Genomic DNA, 17,258 nt, shown 5'->3' with positions numbered 1-17,258 from the left:
AGTCCCGGTGTCGGTGCTGGTCCCGGTGCCGGTGCTGGTGCCGATGCCCGTCCCGGTGCCGGTGTCGGTGCTGGTCCCGGTGCCGGTGCCGGTGCTGGTGCCGATGCCGATGCCGGTGTCGGTGCTGGTCCCGGTGCTGGTGCCGATGCCCGTCCCGGTGCCGGTGTCGGTGCTGGTCCCGGTGCCGGTGCTGATGCCCGTCCCGGTGCCGCTGCCTGTCCCCGTCCCGGCTGCGCCCGACCCGGCCCCCTCTGCGGCTCCGCCCCGGCCCCGGCCCCGCCCGCCCCGGCCCCGGCCCCCTCCCCATCCCCGTCCCCGCCCGCCGCGCTCCCGGTGCCGCGGGGCAGCGCGCAGCATGGCCGCCCTGCGCCGCGCTCCGGCCCCGGCCCCAGCCCCAGCCCCAGCCCCAGCGCCGGCCCCGGCCCCGGCCCCGGCCCGCCCCTCCGCCCCGGGCCGCCTATAAAAGGGGCCCCCGGCGCCTCCCGCCCCCGCCTGCCGCTCCCGCCGGCCGCCCGGGCCATGGCCAAGGACCAGCTGAAGCCGCGGCTGTGCCGCATGCTGAAGGGGGAGAGCGGCTACGGCTTCCACCTGCACGGCGAGAAGGGCAAGAGCGGGCAGTTCATCCGCAAAGTGGAGCCGGGCTCGCCGGCCGAGGCGGCGGGGCTGCGCGCCGGGGACCGCGTCGTCGAGGTGAACGGGCTCAACGTGGAGCAGGAGACGCACCATCAGGTGCGGGGCAGGGGGCGGGCAGGGCAGGCGGCTGACCGCGGCACCTCCCCCAGCCTCCCCCAGCCTCCCCCAGCCTCCCCCAGCCTCCCCCAGCCTCCCCCAGCCTCCCCCAGCCTCCCCCAGCCTCCCCCAGCCTCCCCCAGCCTCCCCCTTCCCCGCCGGCTTGGCTCCCCCAGCCTCCCCAGGGTGGGCTTAGCAGGCTGGGGTTTTTTTCCCCCAAAATATCTGTGCCGCAGCATCCTTGGCCTGGCCAGTGCTGGTGGTTGGTGGGGTGGGGGGGTGTGTGTGTGTGTGTGTGTGTCCCCCAAATCGTAGAGCTGGGCCACGGTGGGGGCGTGTGTGTGTGTGGGGTGAGCCTGGGACACGGAGCTCCCGTGGGAAGGGTGGCGTGGTGCGGTCTGTCTCGCCGCTGGGGCGGGGGTGTTGGATCCGTGGGAAGGTGGGCAAGCCGAAGGTGTTTCGGTGTGGGCAGGGCACCGCTGCGTTATGCAATCCCTGGTGGAAAGGAATGGGGAGACCCAGGCTTTGTTTCCGGGTTTTTTGTTGGTTTTTTTTTTGGCCGTTTTGGGCGAGCTGCTCCCGCTCGTGGGTGAGGATGCCTTAAAATCTACCGATAAAGCTCTGCAGATGTTCAGCAGTTCGACTGGTGTAAGCGAGATAGGGCTTGGAGGGAAGTCATGGCTGTTACTAAACCGGGGCTGTGCTGGGGGGGATCCAAGCGAGCTGTTTCTCAGCTCTGTAACAGACGCTGCGCGCTGCAGGCCCTGTCACTTTCTGCTTATAGAACTGAAAGTTGTATTTGCTAAACAGTTTAGTCCCCCAAAAAAAACCAAGCGATGAGATTTGAGATGCTCCTGTCCCGCTGCAGACATGGTGCCTGGCAGGGGCACGGTGCCGAATGTGCCCATTTGCCCGATGGCTCGCGGGGCTCCGTGGGGTTTAGTGCTTTAGTAACTCAAAACATCTGGCTGGCCCCGCTGCCAGCGCTTCCTTGGGGCAGAGCGGGGATGTGCCTCTTGTAGCTGGTGGACCCGGCAGAGTTTTGGGGGGTTGTGGATTCCTGGGCTTCACCCACCAGGAGCGGATGTCGCTGTGCTGAAGGTGAAGCAGAGCCTTCCATGTGGCTCCAGTAAAGCCTTGTGGACTCCTCTCCGTGGGCTTGGTGGGTTTTCATGGCTCGTTGAGCCCGTTTCGGTGATCCGAGCCAGCTGTGTGAAAGTTAATGTTTGTCTTGAGTGTGATTTCACAAACCCTCGAAGGAGGATCCACATCTTTGATCTGGCTGGGCAGAAAAGATCAGGCTGTTTTCCTGCAAGGAGCTGGGTGGTTTTGGAAGCCGTCGGAGCTCCCTGCTGAAACTGGGATGCTGGGGATGGGCGATAGCGGAGCTGAGACAGCCAGCTGTGTCTTTGAAATGGGCGGGGGGGGGTGGGGGGGTGTTCCAGTAGGTCGAATGAAATGGGAGAAATTTCCCTGTCTTCCATTTTCTGCTGGCGGAGGCAGGATGAAGCCGGGGCACTCGATTCCCTGCTGCAGGGCAGCAAACGGGACAGTGTCCCAGAGCTCGCTGCCGTGCCGTGCTCCTGCCGTGGTGGCATTAGTGTGTGCGAGTGGTGTGAGCAGGAGCAGCCCTGCCCCGGGACGTGCTCTGGGGATCGCCCTTCCTCCTGTCTCAATGCAGCAAGAACCTCTTCCACCCCCCCAAAAAAAAAAGCACCCAGCGCTGATGGACTGTGGGAAGAGCGATGCCATGGCGGGTCAGACGCTGCCTCCTGCCAGTGGGTTAGAGCAGCTGGTTTGTGGTGGCCTCTCCTTGTTCCGCTGAAGCCCCCAACCTTGAATCTTCTCTATGTGCATCTGAAGCTGTGGTGGGAGAGCCCGCAGCGAGCAAGGCCTTGCTGTTTGGGTGTAACTGTGTTTTGAGCTGAAGCTGGCGGCATTTGGGTCTTTGTTCTCTGTTTTTTTTCCTGGCCTTACCCAAGGAGCGAAGGCAGAACGTGTTCTCGGGTCTTTTCATCTCTTGGATGCGAAATTGCATCCTGGCTCCCCGCCGGGGCAGGCAGAGCACTGGGCTCCTGCCCTCCTGCTGTGCCCAAAGCCTCCAGGTCCGTGCTGAGGTTGGCAGCGCGGGGCAGAGGCATCTCTTACGGAGCAGGAGGGATGATCCCAGTGGCACCATCAGTTTCCTTCCTGGGCAGCTGGTGTTCGGCAAGGGTGGAAGGGCTGGGGCCGGCTCTGTGGGGCTGGGGCTGGTGTAGCCAGGGGTGAACGTCTGTTTGGGTGGAGCTGCGGAAATTGTGCGGCTGGGACCGGTGCTGAGAAGGTCCCGAGGCGCCAGATGCGCAGGGGAGGCCGTGTGTCGTCTTCGGAAAAGCCGCGGGCTCGAGGCTGGGACCATGGCTCGGAAACGGGTAGGGTGCCAGGCTCTGCGTCGGGCAGGAACGTCGCTGTGTGCCCAGCTCCTGCTTTGCCTTCCACCTCGCTGCTCTGTCCCCAGAGTGACTTGCTGTCTGGGGACTTTGTCACAGAAAGCCTCTTCCCCTCGTCCCTGCTAGCGGGGAGGGGGGTGAGGGGATGCTCTGTGCCCGCTCTCCATCCCTGCCTGGCTCAGCCCCTGGCGCTCCTGGGGCTGGGGGGACACCCTTGCTCCATCGCTGCTCTTGCCAGGGCTGTTGGGGAGCTCAGCTGGGGAGCTTGGCGGTGGGCTGAGCCCCAACACCCTTCCCCGCCAGCCGGGGGGGGGGCAGCTCACCCATCCTGCCCTGCCAGCACCGTGCAGCGCCGTGGCAGGGCAGGGCGCTCCTGTGGTCCCTCTGCGTTTTGTGGGGGTCTGTGGGACCCTCCGCCCTGCCCAGTGATTAATTGTGCTGCCCTAATGCCTGGAGCACCCAGACTGGGGGATCTGGGGGATGTCGCGGAGCAGGACCCGGCGCGTTTCTCCTGCACGCTCCCCGCAGGCGTTGCTGACTGCTCCCAGGTCCCTGCCGGGAGAAGCGGCCTCACGCAGGCACTGCCTTGCCGGTATCGGCAGCACCGTCTGATGTTGCATGTAAATGGATCTGAGAGGGAGCAGATGGATTTTCTGGGGCTTGATGGAATAGCACCCTTCGGGCCGGTTACGGATGGGGCCCTGGGCACGTTGCCGCCCGATGTGGCACGTGGAGACGGAGGCTGCAGCCTGCAGCAGAGCAGTTGGTTCAGGACAAGCAGCCTTGTCTGCAGTCTATAAATTTCTTGTTGTTGGTGGTTTTTTTTTTTTCATTTGCAGATACCGGCTCTGTTGACCTTGAGTGGAGCTTGCAGGGGAGTAAATAAACGCTAGCTAATTGCGCATGAGGCTCGTTTGTCACTTATAACCTTGGCGGCTGCAGAGCGTGTGGCCGGTGTGACCTAGATCAGAGCAGGAGCCCCGTAAGGAAGCCCAGGGCTGCTTTGGGGGCTTCCCAGTAGGCCTGGGGGGGGCGGGGCTGGGGGGTCATGGGTGTGTGGTCTTTAGGGCTGTCCCATGTCTGGGGATGGCTGCGGAGCAGCATCACCAGTGATACCACCCCTCCTCCTCGGGATGAAGGGCTGTGTAGGGAGGAGGTGGCCCGGCAGAGCCAGTCCTCTGGCTGCTGGCAGGGAGTCTGGAGGCGGCTTCTCTTTGCCCTGCTCCTCTGCATCTCCTGGATCTGCCCCACTTCCATCACAGCCTGCCCCGGTGTGATTTTACCCCCCTCCCCTGCCCAGCCGGGATCAGCTCCTCCCGGCTCTCCCTGCTGCGCCGACACCGTGAGCTCCTTTCAGAGCCTCTGCCAGTCACCGATCCCTGCGAAGGAGCCGGGCAGGACAATGGTCCCCATTCAGCACTGCCTGGAGCTGGATCCCAGCAGGGACGGGCCCATCTCTCGCTCCCAGCACTGGTTTCTCTTATCTCTGCTGGCCCCTGGCACAGATTGGGGCCGAATGTGCAGATTGGGTTGTTTCTTGCGTAAATCCACCCAGGGCGGGGGGGTAGCTGGTACACCGGTGCGGTGGGGAGCACCCAGCAAAGGCAGCTCAGCCACCAAATGCACTCGTGGGTGCTTAGTGTCTCCCTGTGCACCCCAGCTCTCCAGCCTGCTCTGGGTATGGGGGAAGAAAGGCACCTCGGATCGAGGAAATGAGGGTGTGCGAGGTGGTTTGCTTGGTGGGCCGGATTGTGTTGTCCCTCTGAGGGATGGAGCCAGGCAGCAGGGTTTCTGATGCTCAGGGGGGTCAGTGAAGCAGCCTCTGTGAAAGTTCCTGTCTGAGGGTGGTCCCGGGTGGTCTCTGGAGCTGCCCTGGGCAGAGCTGTCACGTCACCTGTGGGACATGGAGTGGAAAGAGCCATCGCCATCATCGCCCGGGGCTGCAGGCAACAGGAGCTCCATCCTGGGGGTCCCCCAAAGCTGCACTCTGCCCTTCTCCCCCATCACCAAGTGACAGCAGACTTGCACCCTGCAGCAAGGCTGAAGCTGCAGGGGAGGGTTGATGGTCTTTGGGTCCAGCTCCTGCTGCAGCTGGGAGGTCCCTGGGTCTCTGCTCAGTTGTTCCTCTCCGTTCCAGGTCGTGCAGCGCATCAAAGCCGTGGAGACGGAGACCCGCTTGCTCGTGGTGGACAAGGAGACGGACGAGTACCTGTGCAGCCTGCGCCTGACGCCCACGGAGGAGATGGTGCACAGCGGCGTCCTGCTGAACTCCGGCGTCTCGCCCGCCAAGTCGGTGGGCAGCGACAACGGGGAGGTGTGGAAGCCGCAGCTGGATCTGAGCGGGGGCAGCCTCCAGCGGCACTCGCACAGCTTCTCCTCGCACGGCAGCAGGAAGGTGAGGGCAGAGCCGGGCGGCGCGTGGGGCTGCTGGGCGCTGAGCCGGGGAGCGGGTGCAAGCACCCTCTGCATCCCGCCTTGCTTCCCGTCAGAGGGAAAACCTCCCGTACGTGGCTGGTGGCTTTGGGGAACCCTCTGTGTCCCCGAGTGGTGGGCGAGCTGCCCCTGGGCCTCGTTTGCTCTCGCTCGAAGCGGCATTGGCTGCTGGGGGCTGCGCTGCTCTCCCCGCCTCCTGCACCCCTCGAGGGTCTCCCAAGCCCTGGGAGCTGCTGGGGAAGAGGGGGCTGCTGGGGGGACGAGTGACCCCACGGTGCTGCCTCGGCTGAGGTCGGCGTCACAGCCTGGGTCTCGTCTGCCTGTCACTGCACAGACCAGGGACGTGGCGAAGCCAGAGCTCATGAATGAGCTTCTCTCTCCTCTGTTATTTGCAGGAGGGAGGGAACAGCTGGGGCGAATGTGTTCTCAGCTTTTTGCTTAAATAGGAAGGAAATTAGCTCTTTTTCAAGTGGCCTGGGTCTGGACTGTGATTCTGCAGTAAGTGCCTTTTATTGGTAAACTCCTTTCCAAAAAGGAAAGAATTTGGGGTGGAAAACGTCCAGTTTCCATGGCTGCCTTGCTGCTGGGGCTGGGCTGGCGGAGACGGCGCAGCCTTGCGCTCGGCGGATAGCAGGGCTCGGTCCCGGGGCTGCCCTCGCTCGGGGCGCGAACGCGGCAGGAGCGTTGCGGGTGTCGCGTGGCTGAGCCGGTGGCTCCGTCACCTCTCTACAACTGTCTGTCCCCATCCCTTCTGTGTCCCCACCCTGCAGCCCCCCTGTGCTTGCTGGTCTGTGCTGGTAGGCAGGGAGTGCTGGTGCTCAACCACCTCCATCGCAGAGCTGCCATGGGTGCACTCTCCCTCCTCCTCCTCCCTGGGGAGCTTGCAGGGGCTGCGGCGCCTGGTCGGCCTCTGCCCCCTCGGAGGTGGGGTGGTGGCTGGATGCCGGCCCAGAAGTGGCTGTGGGGCTGCCAGGAGGACGCGGGTGGGGAAAGTCAGGAAAGCTTTGTGTCCTCGGGAGCCCCCACGGAGAAAGAGCTGACGTTCCCCCCCCGCCGATAAGAGGTGATGCTGATACCAGGCAGGAGGAATGTGTGTCCCCAGTCATAAGGAGGGGGTCTCACCTCTGGTCTTTCCCCCCCCAGAGCTGCTTGGCAAACTGCAGAGGACGATCCCCCCCTTCCCTGGGGCAGAGTTGGAGGCAGTATTTTTTTTAACTTCATGATTTGAAGCTCTTTGAAGGGCTGTGTGATGATGATGATGGGTGTGCTCCTCGGGGGTCAGTGCAATGGGGGGCTGGTGACCCCTGGGATGGCTGATGGGAGAGAACCCATTCCTGGGAAGGGTGGCTGAGCATGGCTGGGGGCGGCTTTCCAAGCTGGGGATTTCCTATCCTGTCTCTGTTTCGTTTGCTGGGTGCAATCCAACGGCGTGTGCTGACGGGAAGTCAGGCGAGGGGAACGGGACGGTCCTTTCCGGCCTTTGGGTTTCGGCTCCTCCAAGGAGAGAGGGTGGGACGGGGAGAGCCGGGCAGGGCTGGGGTGCAAGGAGGGGAAAGCACCCGTGCTTCCTCTCGGAAGGGCTGGGGGGCTTGGCTGGGGGCTTCGCCTGGGACGGCGTGGCTGGGACGTTTGGTGCTCGCTGTGCCGGAGCTGGGGCTGGTGTTTGGTGGAGCCTGAGCTGGAGAAAGGGAACTGACCGTGGGGGCGATGCCCACCGTGTGGGGATGGGGACAGGGGCTGCTGAGCGTTTGCAGAGGCTCAGGTCAGCGGCTGGTTTGCTCCGGGCTCTGCGGGTGGCAGCTCTTGGAAGCGCCGGGCGCTGCAGGCTTTGCTGGCCAAGGTCACTTCTCTGCTTGGGACAAGGTCAGGGGTGGCCGGAGCAGCAGGACTTGCATCCTGCTCCTGTGCCTTTCGGTCCAGGAGGTGGCAAGACCCTGCTCCAGGCTCTTGGTCTGGGTGATGTGGCTGTCCTCCTAGGTCCCAAATGGCTGGAGGAGGGGGGCAGCGATGGTGCACCCCAGTTCCTGCAGTGCTCAGCCCTCCAGCATCGTGTCCCTGCATGGGGCAGCTCTAGCCTGACCCTAATCCTGCAGATCACCAGCACTGGGCCCACTTGGGGTGCGCAGCTCCCAAGTGTGGGGGCTGTTTGGGACGTTTCTGTCCCTGCAGCGGGGCTGTGACAACTGGGGTCCTTGTCCCTGACCAGGTTTGGAGGGGACCAGGCTCTGAGCTGGGTGGCACTGGGAGAAGCTGGACTTGGGCTGGCAGTGCTCAGGTCTCTTGTGTAGCTTCCCTGGGGGCGTTTGAAGGAGGAGAAAAGGCAGACCCCTGGCCTCAACCTGCCCCTGTAGGAACTGGTGCCGATGCTCCCGGCTTCTCCCAGGGAGCAGCAATTTTTGGGTGGTTGTTTTTTTTTTAAGCAGCATTTGTTTATGTAAAGGCTGCAGTTTTCCTTGGTTTGAAGCTGCTGTTGTTCAGCACAGCCCGAAGCAACTGAAACAAAGAGGAGGGAAATCTGGCACCCAGGGCGGCCGTGGCAGTGGGCAGCGGGGAGGCGATGCGGTGGGCAGGGTGGGCACAGCCCTGCCAGCCTCCCCCATGCTGGCCCAGTCTTATTTTGCAAGAGGAGTGACCCCCACCCCGGGGAGAGCTGCTGTGGGTGGGGAGGTCAACCTGCACCCCCAGCAGAGACCTTGTGCTCCAGGAACCACGGTAATGCCATGAATAATTCAGCACGTATTTAAAATCAGGCTGCAGGTCGGCAGGGCTGGCTGCCAGCGGCTCTGCCCGTCACACTGCTGCCATCCCCGGCACCCTGGGGACTCGTGGCCGCGGTGGCACGGGGAGCAGGGTCTGCCTTGCCCCGTCCCATGGTGCTGTACCCACGTCTGTGCTTGCCTGGGCTGGAGGGGTTTGCCTGCTTGCTGCTTGCCCCACTCTGTGTCCCCTGGGAGGGGACGTGGCAGGACACGTGCCCCGGTGCTGGGCACTCCCTTGTTCCAAGCACGTTCCTGTGGCCACCGTGCTGTTTTCTGCTTTTTCCCAGGGCTCAGGCTCTACCCTGCCCAGCATCGAGTCCCCTGGGGGGTTTGGGGTAGGGGGTCTCAGCGTGGCAAGGGCCGCTCTGGGTGCGTTGGGTGGCGAGCTGCTTTTATTGCAAAGGTGCCTTTGGGACAGCGAGGCGAGCTGGTGGTGGCTGTTAATTAAATGCCTGGGCTAACGGCGTGTAAGAGGCAGGTAGGGCCAGGCAGGTGCTGAGCGGTGCTGTGGGCGCTCGCCTGGGTGCTGCCGGCCGTCCCAGAGGGGTTTGTGGTGCGCAGGCAGCGTGGCCGGGGCTGGCAGCACCTTTGCAGGCAGCGGCTGCAGCTCGGCTGCCCCAGCTCCTGCTGCATAACGGGAGGGATGTGCTGTTGCTGGGAACCCCGTGACGGCCGCGCAGGTTTCGTGAGCCGTGGTGGTGGCGTCCTTGGGACTCGCTGCGTTCTCCAGGTGTGTTTGCAGGAGAAACAAGACGAGCAGTAAAGCCACCGGGATGTGTTGGGGGTGATGCAGTTCCCCCTCCAGCGCTGCTCCGGTCACACCGAAGCGTGACTGCGGGGGTGGGTGTGCAAAGGGACCCTTCCCACCAACACTGATCTTCTGGAAGACAAACTGATGTCTTGTAGCTGCTGGATTCCCGCAGCCTGTTGGGTCTGGGAGTTCTAATGTAGGGGAATTGGCAGCTCAGGGAGGGGTGGCGTCACCTTCGCGTTGCTGCTGGCAAGAACTGCGAACAGCAGGAGGATGGGTGCCGCTGACACGGGGGGTTGTGGCCACCTCCTTGTCGTTGAGCCTCCTGTGTGCCACTGGCCTGTGCTCGAGAGGAGCTGGTGTGCCTGGGGTCAGCCTGGAGGAGGATGGAGAAGCGCCTGGGTGCCTGTCGGGACCCGCAGGTGTGGGGCTGGTGCTGACATCGAGGCAGTAAATATTTACACTTCTGTTTGGGTCAGGAATAAGACCTTTTTCTACTGCAAATAAAACTCTGCCTTGCAACATCTTCAGCCGCCAGCTTTCTGCTGGAGCACTGGAAGGGGAGTAACTTGGGACAGATGTTTTCGGAGAACTTTGCCAACTCAGTTGAGGCCCAAAACTTAGGGCTTGTAGAATAACCACAAAGATGTAATAAAACCGAACATGAGCAGAAATGTCTGCAGTAATTCTGCGATTTTAAAAAAAAAAAAGTGCATGGTTTCAATGAAAGCACTTCCCTGCAGCATCCTGCGCTCCCCAGGGGCAGGCGCAGCCCTGCGGGGGGAAGGTGAGCAGGAAGGACAGCAAAGCTCATCCCTGGCACAACCTGGGCGAGGTGCCTGCTCTGCAGGCAGAGGTTTGGGAGAACCCTCCGGCACGGAGCCCTGGGAGCCGTGGCTGTGTCCCTGCAGCTACTTTTGTGGATCCTGCCAGCCCGGCAGCTCTCGCTGCAGGTCTGAAAGGGCAAAGCCGAAAGGAAGCCGTGTGCGGGACGCACCGGGGCAGGAATCCATCACTGCCAAAGTGTTTCTGCTTCGAAAACACTTTGCGAGGCCGTTTCTGCACCCTCAGCACGAGCTGCACCGGGGCTGCCGGGGACTGGGGTTGCTGTGCCCGGCTGAGCGCGTGGGACGGGAGTGTGGGTGCCAGTGTGTCCCTGCTGGGGACGGGAAGGTGCCTGTGGGGAGCCAGGAGGTGGGACAGAGGGGCTGGAGACCCCCTGCCTCCCCGCGAAGGGCGGCGTTGCGGCAGGCGCTGGGCTCCGTGGGGGTGCCGAGGGGTCTGGTTACTGCAGGAGCTCGGTGAGGAGCGGCGGCAAAGCCGGGCTCGCTTTTGGGATTAGCGCTTCAATCCCGTCCCGGAGGCTGGCGTGTGGGGAAGCCGGCGGCCCCTGTGCCGGCACTGACCCCGCTGCATTATTGATAGCGCCGGGCTCGCCGGCATCGTGTGTCGTGGGGCTGGGCAGAGCCGGTGCCGGTGGGCGCTGGGGGCAGCTCCAGCTCACAGCATCTTGAGGGTGGAGATTCCCCCCTTCTGGAGGTGCTCCAGGCCAGGTTGGATGGGGCTTGGAGCAGCCTGGGCTAGCGGGAGGTGTCTCTGCCCATGGCAGGGGGGTGGGAAGTGGGTGATCTTTAAGGTCCCTTCCAACCCAAACCATGCCATGAGTCTGTTAGGGCACACGACAGCCGGAGGTGCCCTCTCCGGGGACAGCGGCAGGATGCTTCCTCCTCGCCTAGTGGGGCGATGGCCCGGGCCCATCCAGGCTGCAGGAGGCTGTGCTGCACCACGAGCTTTGCTCGGAGGAGCACGGAGTGTTTTGCTTTCCTGGGAGCCCGCCCCTTCCCTGTGCAGGCAGCAATAGCCTGAATGGATGATAAAAAAAGCTGGTTTTTCAGACCCTTGATCCCTCTGAACAGCCCAGTGGCTTGGTGCTTGGTTAGGAGGAGCAGGATGACTCCTGTTTTTTTGCAGAGCTCCCTTTGCACGAGCGTTGGGGTGCTTCAGGAGCTGGTTGTGCTTCAGCTCCCCGGTGTGCAGGGAGCTGGGAGCAGTGGGGTCTGCACCGCTCGAGCGGCTGGGGGGGCTCTGCATCCCAGAACATCGCAGGTCCCCACACCAGGACGGGCTGTTCCCCGAACAGCCCCATCTGCTCGCCCCTTGTGCATCGGCAGGCTGTTAACTCCTGATTCCTGTTGGGTTTCGGTGTCGTTTTGGGGCTGGCGTTGCGTCAGCAGCGGGGTTTGCTGGAGCCTTGGCTCGGGTCGTGGTGAGCCCGCGGGGGAGCAGCATGTGCTGGGTGTTGCTGCAGCGCTCGGAGGAGGTGCCGGCAGGGATCTGAGCCTCATCCTGCTGGATGCCCTCCAGATATGAGATGGGACACTTACCCACGGTGTTGTAAGGTGAAGAAAACAGTGTGGTGCTTGCTGTGCTGCAGCATGGCAGGGTCAGCCCTGGCTCCTGACCCCCCAGGTCCCGCACACTCACGTCCTCCTGGTGCTGTGGGGAAGGGGCTTTGGATACAAAATGCTGCCTTTCACGTGGACCGTGGCTGCGTCCCATCACCCAAAAATGCCCAAGAGCCGCAGGTGAGCTGCAGGGACAGAGGGAAGAGGGCTGAGGGGGTGTCCCCTGCCCGCAGCTCAGCTGCCTGGGCTCGGTGTGGGCAGCTGGTCCCATGGAGGAGCTTGGCTGGGGGGTTATTTTCGTGCTGGGGCAGCGCAGGAAGCCCCTCCCGGGGAGGAGAGCATCCACCCCGCGGCAGAAACTTCCTCCACCACGATATTTTTAGTGAAACACAAAGCGAGTGGAAGGGAGCGGGAGGCAGGAGGCAGATTAGCATCGGGAGGAGCTGCGCCCTGCCAAGAGCCTTTGTTCCTGGTGCCACGCGCTCCCGAGGGATACTCGGTCCTGCGAGGGGACAGTGGCGTCACCCCTGGGACCCGCCACCTCCCTGGGAGGGGGGCAGGAGTGTGTGTGGGGCGGTGTGTTTGCATCCCAGCCCATTGCCTGGCTGCAGAGCCGTGATGCTGCTGCTGACACCAAGAGATGCTGCGTCTGGTCCAGCCGGTGATGTTCCCTGCTGCATCCTTGAGTCGTCAGAAGTTTTCCCCCAAAATAACTGGAAAGCTGATATTAGATGGGAGCCGTTCAAAACGCAGCTCGCTCCAGCACAACCGGTCCCGGCCCCATCTGCTCGCAGGGATGCGCTCGAGCAGCTTGCCTTAATAACAGCCCCCCTTACCAGTGGGCTCCTCGCCAGCTGTTTAATTGTTCTGTTCAACAGTAAAAATATTAAATGGTTTCAAATAAATTAAAAATCTTCTGGCAGAATCCAGGCCTTCTGCGTGTGCCCTGGCAGCTGCACAGAGCCTCTGCTGTGACTTTGCTCCATCCCTTGGAGTTTCTCTGAGCTGGTTGGGCTTGTGGTCCTGTCATAGTGGAGGAAACCTTCAAATAATATTGAATTTGGGGGTTTTTTTGAGTCTATTTATTCCCAAGACCCAAATGAGCTGTGGAGGAGGAGACACACTGCCTCTTTCCCGCTGTTTATCCAGAACTGTCCCTGGTGCCACTGTGCAGCGTGGCTGGGTGAACATCTCCAGGATTTTGACCCCAGACCTGGCAGTGCTGCGGGCAATGGTGGGGCTCTGGGTGAATCCCACCTCCTCCTGCATGGAGCTGCTCCCAGCAGGGGAGAAGGTGCTGGCATGACGGTATTGCTCGTGGGCAGTGGACACACGTGGAGCAGAGGTGCAGTGCCTGTGCTGACCGTGCATGCCAGGGTTCGGCTGGGCACACCTGACTTCCAAATGAGGTTTTAAAGAGTTCCTTTAAACCCAGAAGGCAACACCCCGGGGCTGACGGCAGCCCTGCCAGCACGCAGGCGCCACGTGGTGGTCGTGGCATCGCCTCTGTGTGCTGTGTCCCTGCCCTTTGCTCGGGGGGACGGAGGCTGCGAGGTCGCGTGATTTACCCAGCGCTACAGGAGAACTCGGTGTGTAAATCGAGGTCTGAATCGAGCCGGTTTTGGCTCCCGGTCCTTGGCTCTATCTGTAGGTGCAGAGATTTTACAGGCAGTGGTCTTGGCAGACTCCAGGTTGGGATAGGAGAGAGGGAGAGAGAAAATTAAACTCATAAACAGCAAAGGGTTTCTCCAGATCCACAGGTCTCTATAAATAAGGAATTAAAACCCAAGTTGTCGACATAATTATTTCTGGCAAGATCCGTATCATGATTTAATTTCATTACACCTTTTGCCTGGCCTCTTGACTGTTTTGGTTCCGCTGCTGCGTGCATTTAAACCCTAACCAGACTTGGAGCTGGGTTTTGTTGGCCAACTGTCTCACTTCTCCCACTAAAGCCTTCTGAGAGTTTGTTACCAGGTAAATAAAATAGGCTGGGGTAGATCTCTGTAAGCAGTGAGTCTGTGAAAGCCAAATTGAAAAGTGGTTTTATGAGCAAGTGGAAAGTAAGAAAGATAAAGTAAGAAAGCTAATTCCCTCTAGGTACCGGTGTGGTGGTAGTGTGCGAGCCCGCTTTGCGGGCACCTGGGGCTCTGACTGCCCGGCCAGCAGTGGGCAGGGGGTCTTTCCCCCCATGGGGTCTCCAGCCCCGGCACTGAGCCGTCCCGTGTGCTGCCCCGAGGCTGGGGCTGCTGGAGAACGGAGCGGGGCAGGGAGCAGCCGTGGGTTGGTGGCTGGATGCTGTCCTGCACCTCTCCACCACCCTCTGCTGTAAACCCGGCTGGGTGAGGCTCGCCGCCTGCAGGGACCCGGCAGGAGCCCCGCGGTGTTATGCGATGAAATCCTCTTACAGACTTAGAGGGCCTAATCCTTTTAAAGAAATGAGCAGCACAAAAGGTGGCGGGAGGGCTAATCCCTCCGCTCCTGCCTCGGCGGGCTGAGCTCCCACCCCGGGGTGTGCTGCGGCAGCTCTTCCCGCAGCCCACGGGGACGTGCCAGCCGGCTGGGGTGGCATCCCTTGGGGCGTGATGCTCTGCCGTGGGGTGGCTCTTCCCAAGCCCCGACAGCTCCTGCCTTACCGTGCCCACAGCCCCCGTGGCTCATACAAGGCTGGCTCGCTCGCCCCAGGGCTAGCGGTCCCTCATGAGTGGTCAAAGGCCGTCCCAGGTAAATCAGTTAATTCTGGCCCTGGGGTTGTTCATGGTTAGCAGGATTTAATTAAGACGAGCGCTAATTAGTTCTAAGCGGGGTGAATAGTCTGCTTTGCCTGGAAGAGTTCCCTGCTCTTGTCTCGCAGCTATTAGCGAGCGCAGGGCTCTGACATCGGGGGGCTGAGTCTGTCCCGGGGATGGGGTTCATGGGAGACCCCTCATCGTGCCAGGGAGGTGCTTGGGGCACCCTGAGAGTGGGGATAAAAATTGCCTTGTGCCGCTCCTTGAAGCAGCTGCTGGGTTTTGCTGGGCGCCCGGATCCATCCTGCAGTCTGGCGAGCGCGGTGCCGGGGCTGTGCCTGGGGTGCGACCGCTTTCCCCGCGGCTTTCTGGTCCCTTTCAGCCCTTCCCACGGGCTCGGATCGCAGCGGGCTCGGAGCCCCGCGGCCGGCACCGGAGGGTGCCCGACACCGCGCACCCGGGTTTTATCAGCAGAGCAGCCGGAGCCTGGCGCTGGCCCCGGGGGTTATCGCAGCAGCTCCTCCCGCTCTTCCTCGGAAAAGCGCTTACTCCTGGACCACCCGCCGCCGCGCAGGGCTTTGGCAGAGCCGCCTCCAAACCTGCTTATCTGCCCCAGCACAGAGGTGCTGTTTGGCCACCCCGGCTGGAGATAAACACCAGCCCCTCGCCTGGCGAGCAGTGGCCGCGAGGGTGCTCGGCTCCCCGCAGCGTTTGGCGAGCAAGGGGCATCCTCTGGACTTCTCTTTTTTTAAGGAGCTGGGTTTAAAACAGGTTGTTTTTGGAGCTGAGCATCGCAGCGGTACGGGCTGAGTTAGGCGAGCCCCGATGTTCCCCGATGGCATCAGGTCTCAGTTGGATCCCGTGTTTCCCAGCAGTGTTGTGGGATGGAGCTGGTACCGGTGTTTTGCGGTGGTGGCTGTGGAAGGAGGCTTGAGTTGTGGAGGGGAGGTTAAGGAGAGCCCCAGGCAGAGCTGGGGGCTTGGGGTGCTGTGTCCAGATCAGCTCTAGGGGCAGATTTTGTACAAAAGCTTGGAGTCGTGGGTTTTTGGGAGGAGGGAGTAGCTCGCAGGAGGGACCGATGCCCCTCGCTCCTTCTGCTTTTTGGATGACTGCACCCCTGGATGTTTTATGGCAGGATTTTAAAATACAAAAGGCCTTACATTTGGTTCACCCCGAGCGCGGGTGCCACAGCGCTGGCTTTACTTTCGTTATAAGGAATGCAGAGGATGTTTGGAGCCCTCCCCCTGCCCCGCTTCCTCCAGCAAGCCGTGCCGCCCGGCCAAGACAAATATTGGTAGTAAACTATTGAACTTCCCTGGTCCCAGTGCTCCCCGGCGCTCACAGAGCAGCGCCTGTTCTCCCCCTTTCCCTGGGCAGGGGCTGGGCTGGGGAGGTGCAGATGTGTCCCCAGGCTGGGGACAGTCGGGGCAGCGAAACGCTGCTGTGCGGCGGTGGGAGCTGGAAGGCGTGGGGTGAGCGTGCAGCGAGCGTGCAACACGCTCTGCGGAGCTGGAGCACCTACGGGGCTGCACCCAGCTCCTCCTGCCCTGTGCCTCCTGCACCCCCTCCGCCCCAGCCTGGGCGTGGGGTGGGCTTGGTGGTAGAGCAGGGGGAGAAGATCACCCCTAAAGGGCCAGGATGATGGCTTGTGCGACGTGTCTCCCACCCTGCGTGTGATTTATGGGGCTCTGCAAGCTGAAATATAGCGCCGTGACCTCTTCCTGCAGGGCCAGGGAGGGCTGCGGGGGCTCGGTGGGAGAGGACCAGGCACCGTGTCCTTGCTGGCTTGTGGGGCAGAACACAGGCTTCCCCGTCCAGTGCCGGGCGTCTTGGCTAACAGCCGCCTATCCGCAGGGCTGCGGGTTATTTATTGACCTGCTGGGGGCTGCACCCTGTCCCCAAAAATCAGGCTTTCGGGGTGGGTCTCAGTGGGTTTGAGCAGGTCGGTGCTGGCCCCCATGGGCTGTGGATGGGAGGAGGCAGCTGTGGGACGTGGGGTTTGGTACGTAGCACTGCGATGGTGTCCCCCACGTCCCCCAGCCCTGGCACGGGTGCTGCAGTGCAGCCTGCCGGGTGAAAGCCAGGACTTCAGAGCCTGAGCAGCCTCAGCCCTTGGGAAAACGTCTTTATCCTTCCTTGGGTGTGTGGCTGGGAGAGCCCCGCTTGTAATGGGGTGCAGCACGGTGTCCTCTGGGGAGGGAGCGATGCTCCCCTCAGCGCCCGGTGCGTGGCACGAGCCCCTGGTGCTCCCTGGCACGTCGCACGAGAGCCCCCACCGTCTCCAGGGGGATTTCCCGCGGCATCGGCGGTGCCAAGCTCGTCGCCGTGGGAGCGCAAAGCTGGTACGACTGGATTCCTGCTCGTGACCCAGGGTTATTAAAGGCAACCAGCGGCGCCAGCGTGAGCGAATGATTTGGGGATTGCTCAAGGCTTGGCCTCGGTGAGAAGCAGAGGATTCCGCAGGGCGGGCCGAGACGGCGCGGTCAGCGGTTTTACGGCGCACGGCTCTGGCCAGAGCCTCCGGCTGCGAGCGAGCGTGAGCTGCCGTGTGGGGTGCGCTTTGGGTCCTGCCCTGCGCTGGAGGCTCCGTTGGGGGTCCGTGGCCTGTCCTCGGAGCGGTGCCGCCGTGGGTGGCTGTGGCACCTCCCGTTTGGGGTGCTGCGGGGGCGGCGCGGGGCTCTCCCCTGGGGGCCGTGAGCTCCCCGCTGCGGCGCGGCCCCTGCGGAGGGTGGGAGCGCTGTGCCATGGGGAAGCTCGTTCCCAGCATCTCCTGCTGCCTTCCCGTGGCCCGCAGCAATCCCTCCCCTCGCCCAGGGGGTTCATGGCGAGCGTGGGAAGGACTTTTCCCCCTGTTCTTGTGGCTCGAGCCGTGGTTTGAGGCCGGCACAGAGCGAGCGATGAGCCTTGCCTCCTTTCCCTCCTACCCACCGGAAAACAGATCCCTCTGGATCTGATGAGATCCCTTTGCATCCAGAACAGAGATCCAGTGTTTCTCCTCTTGGACAAATCCCAGCCTGCCAGGA

At 62.4% G+C, this 17,258-nt stretch overlaps 1 protein-coding gene across 2 annotated transcripts in view; it reads left to right on the top strand.

The window, feature by feature from the left end:
* Positions 1-519: 519 nt before the first annotated feature.
* NHERF2 (NHERF family PDZ scaffold protein 2) overlaps positions 520-17,258 on the top strand; it is a 39,191-nt gene continuing 22,452 nt past the window's right edge. For both annotated transcript variants that reach the window (XR_015183880.1, XM_086473318.1), the window contains exons 1-2: positions 520-729; positions 5,296-5,553. Coding sequence is in view for 1 of the 2 variants with exons in the window: in XM_086473318.1 (XP_086329444.1) it covers positions 520-729; positions 5,296-5,553 (468 nt within the window). In the remaining variant the exon portion in view is untranslated. The remainder of the gene's footprint in view (positions 730-5,295; positions 5,554-17,258) is intronic.

Source organism: Leptosomus discolor, chromosome 14 (assembly GCF_034619465.1).
Source record: "Leptosomus discolor isolate bLepDis1 chromosome 14, bLepDis1.hap2, whole genome shotgun sequence".
NCBI classification, from domain to species: Eukaryota; Metazoa; Chordata; class Aves; order Leptosomiformes; family Leptosomidae; genus Leptosomus; species Leptosomus discolor.
The sequence above is the reverse complement of the archived record's forward strand: the minus strand, read 5'-3'. Positions and strand labels throughout refer to the sequence as shown.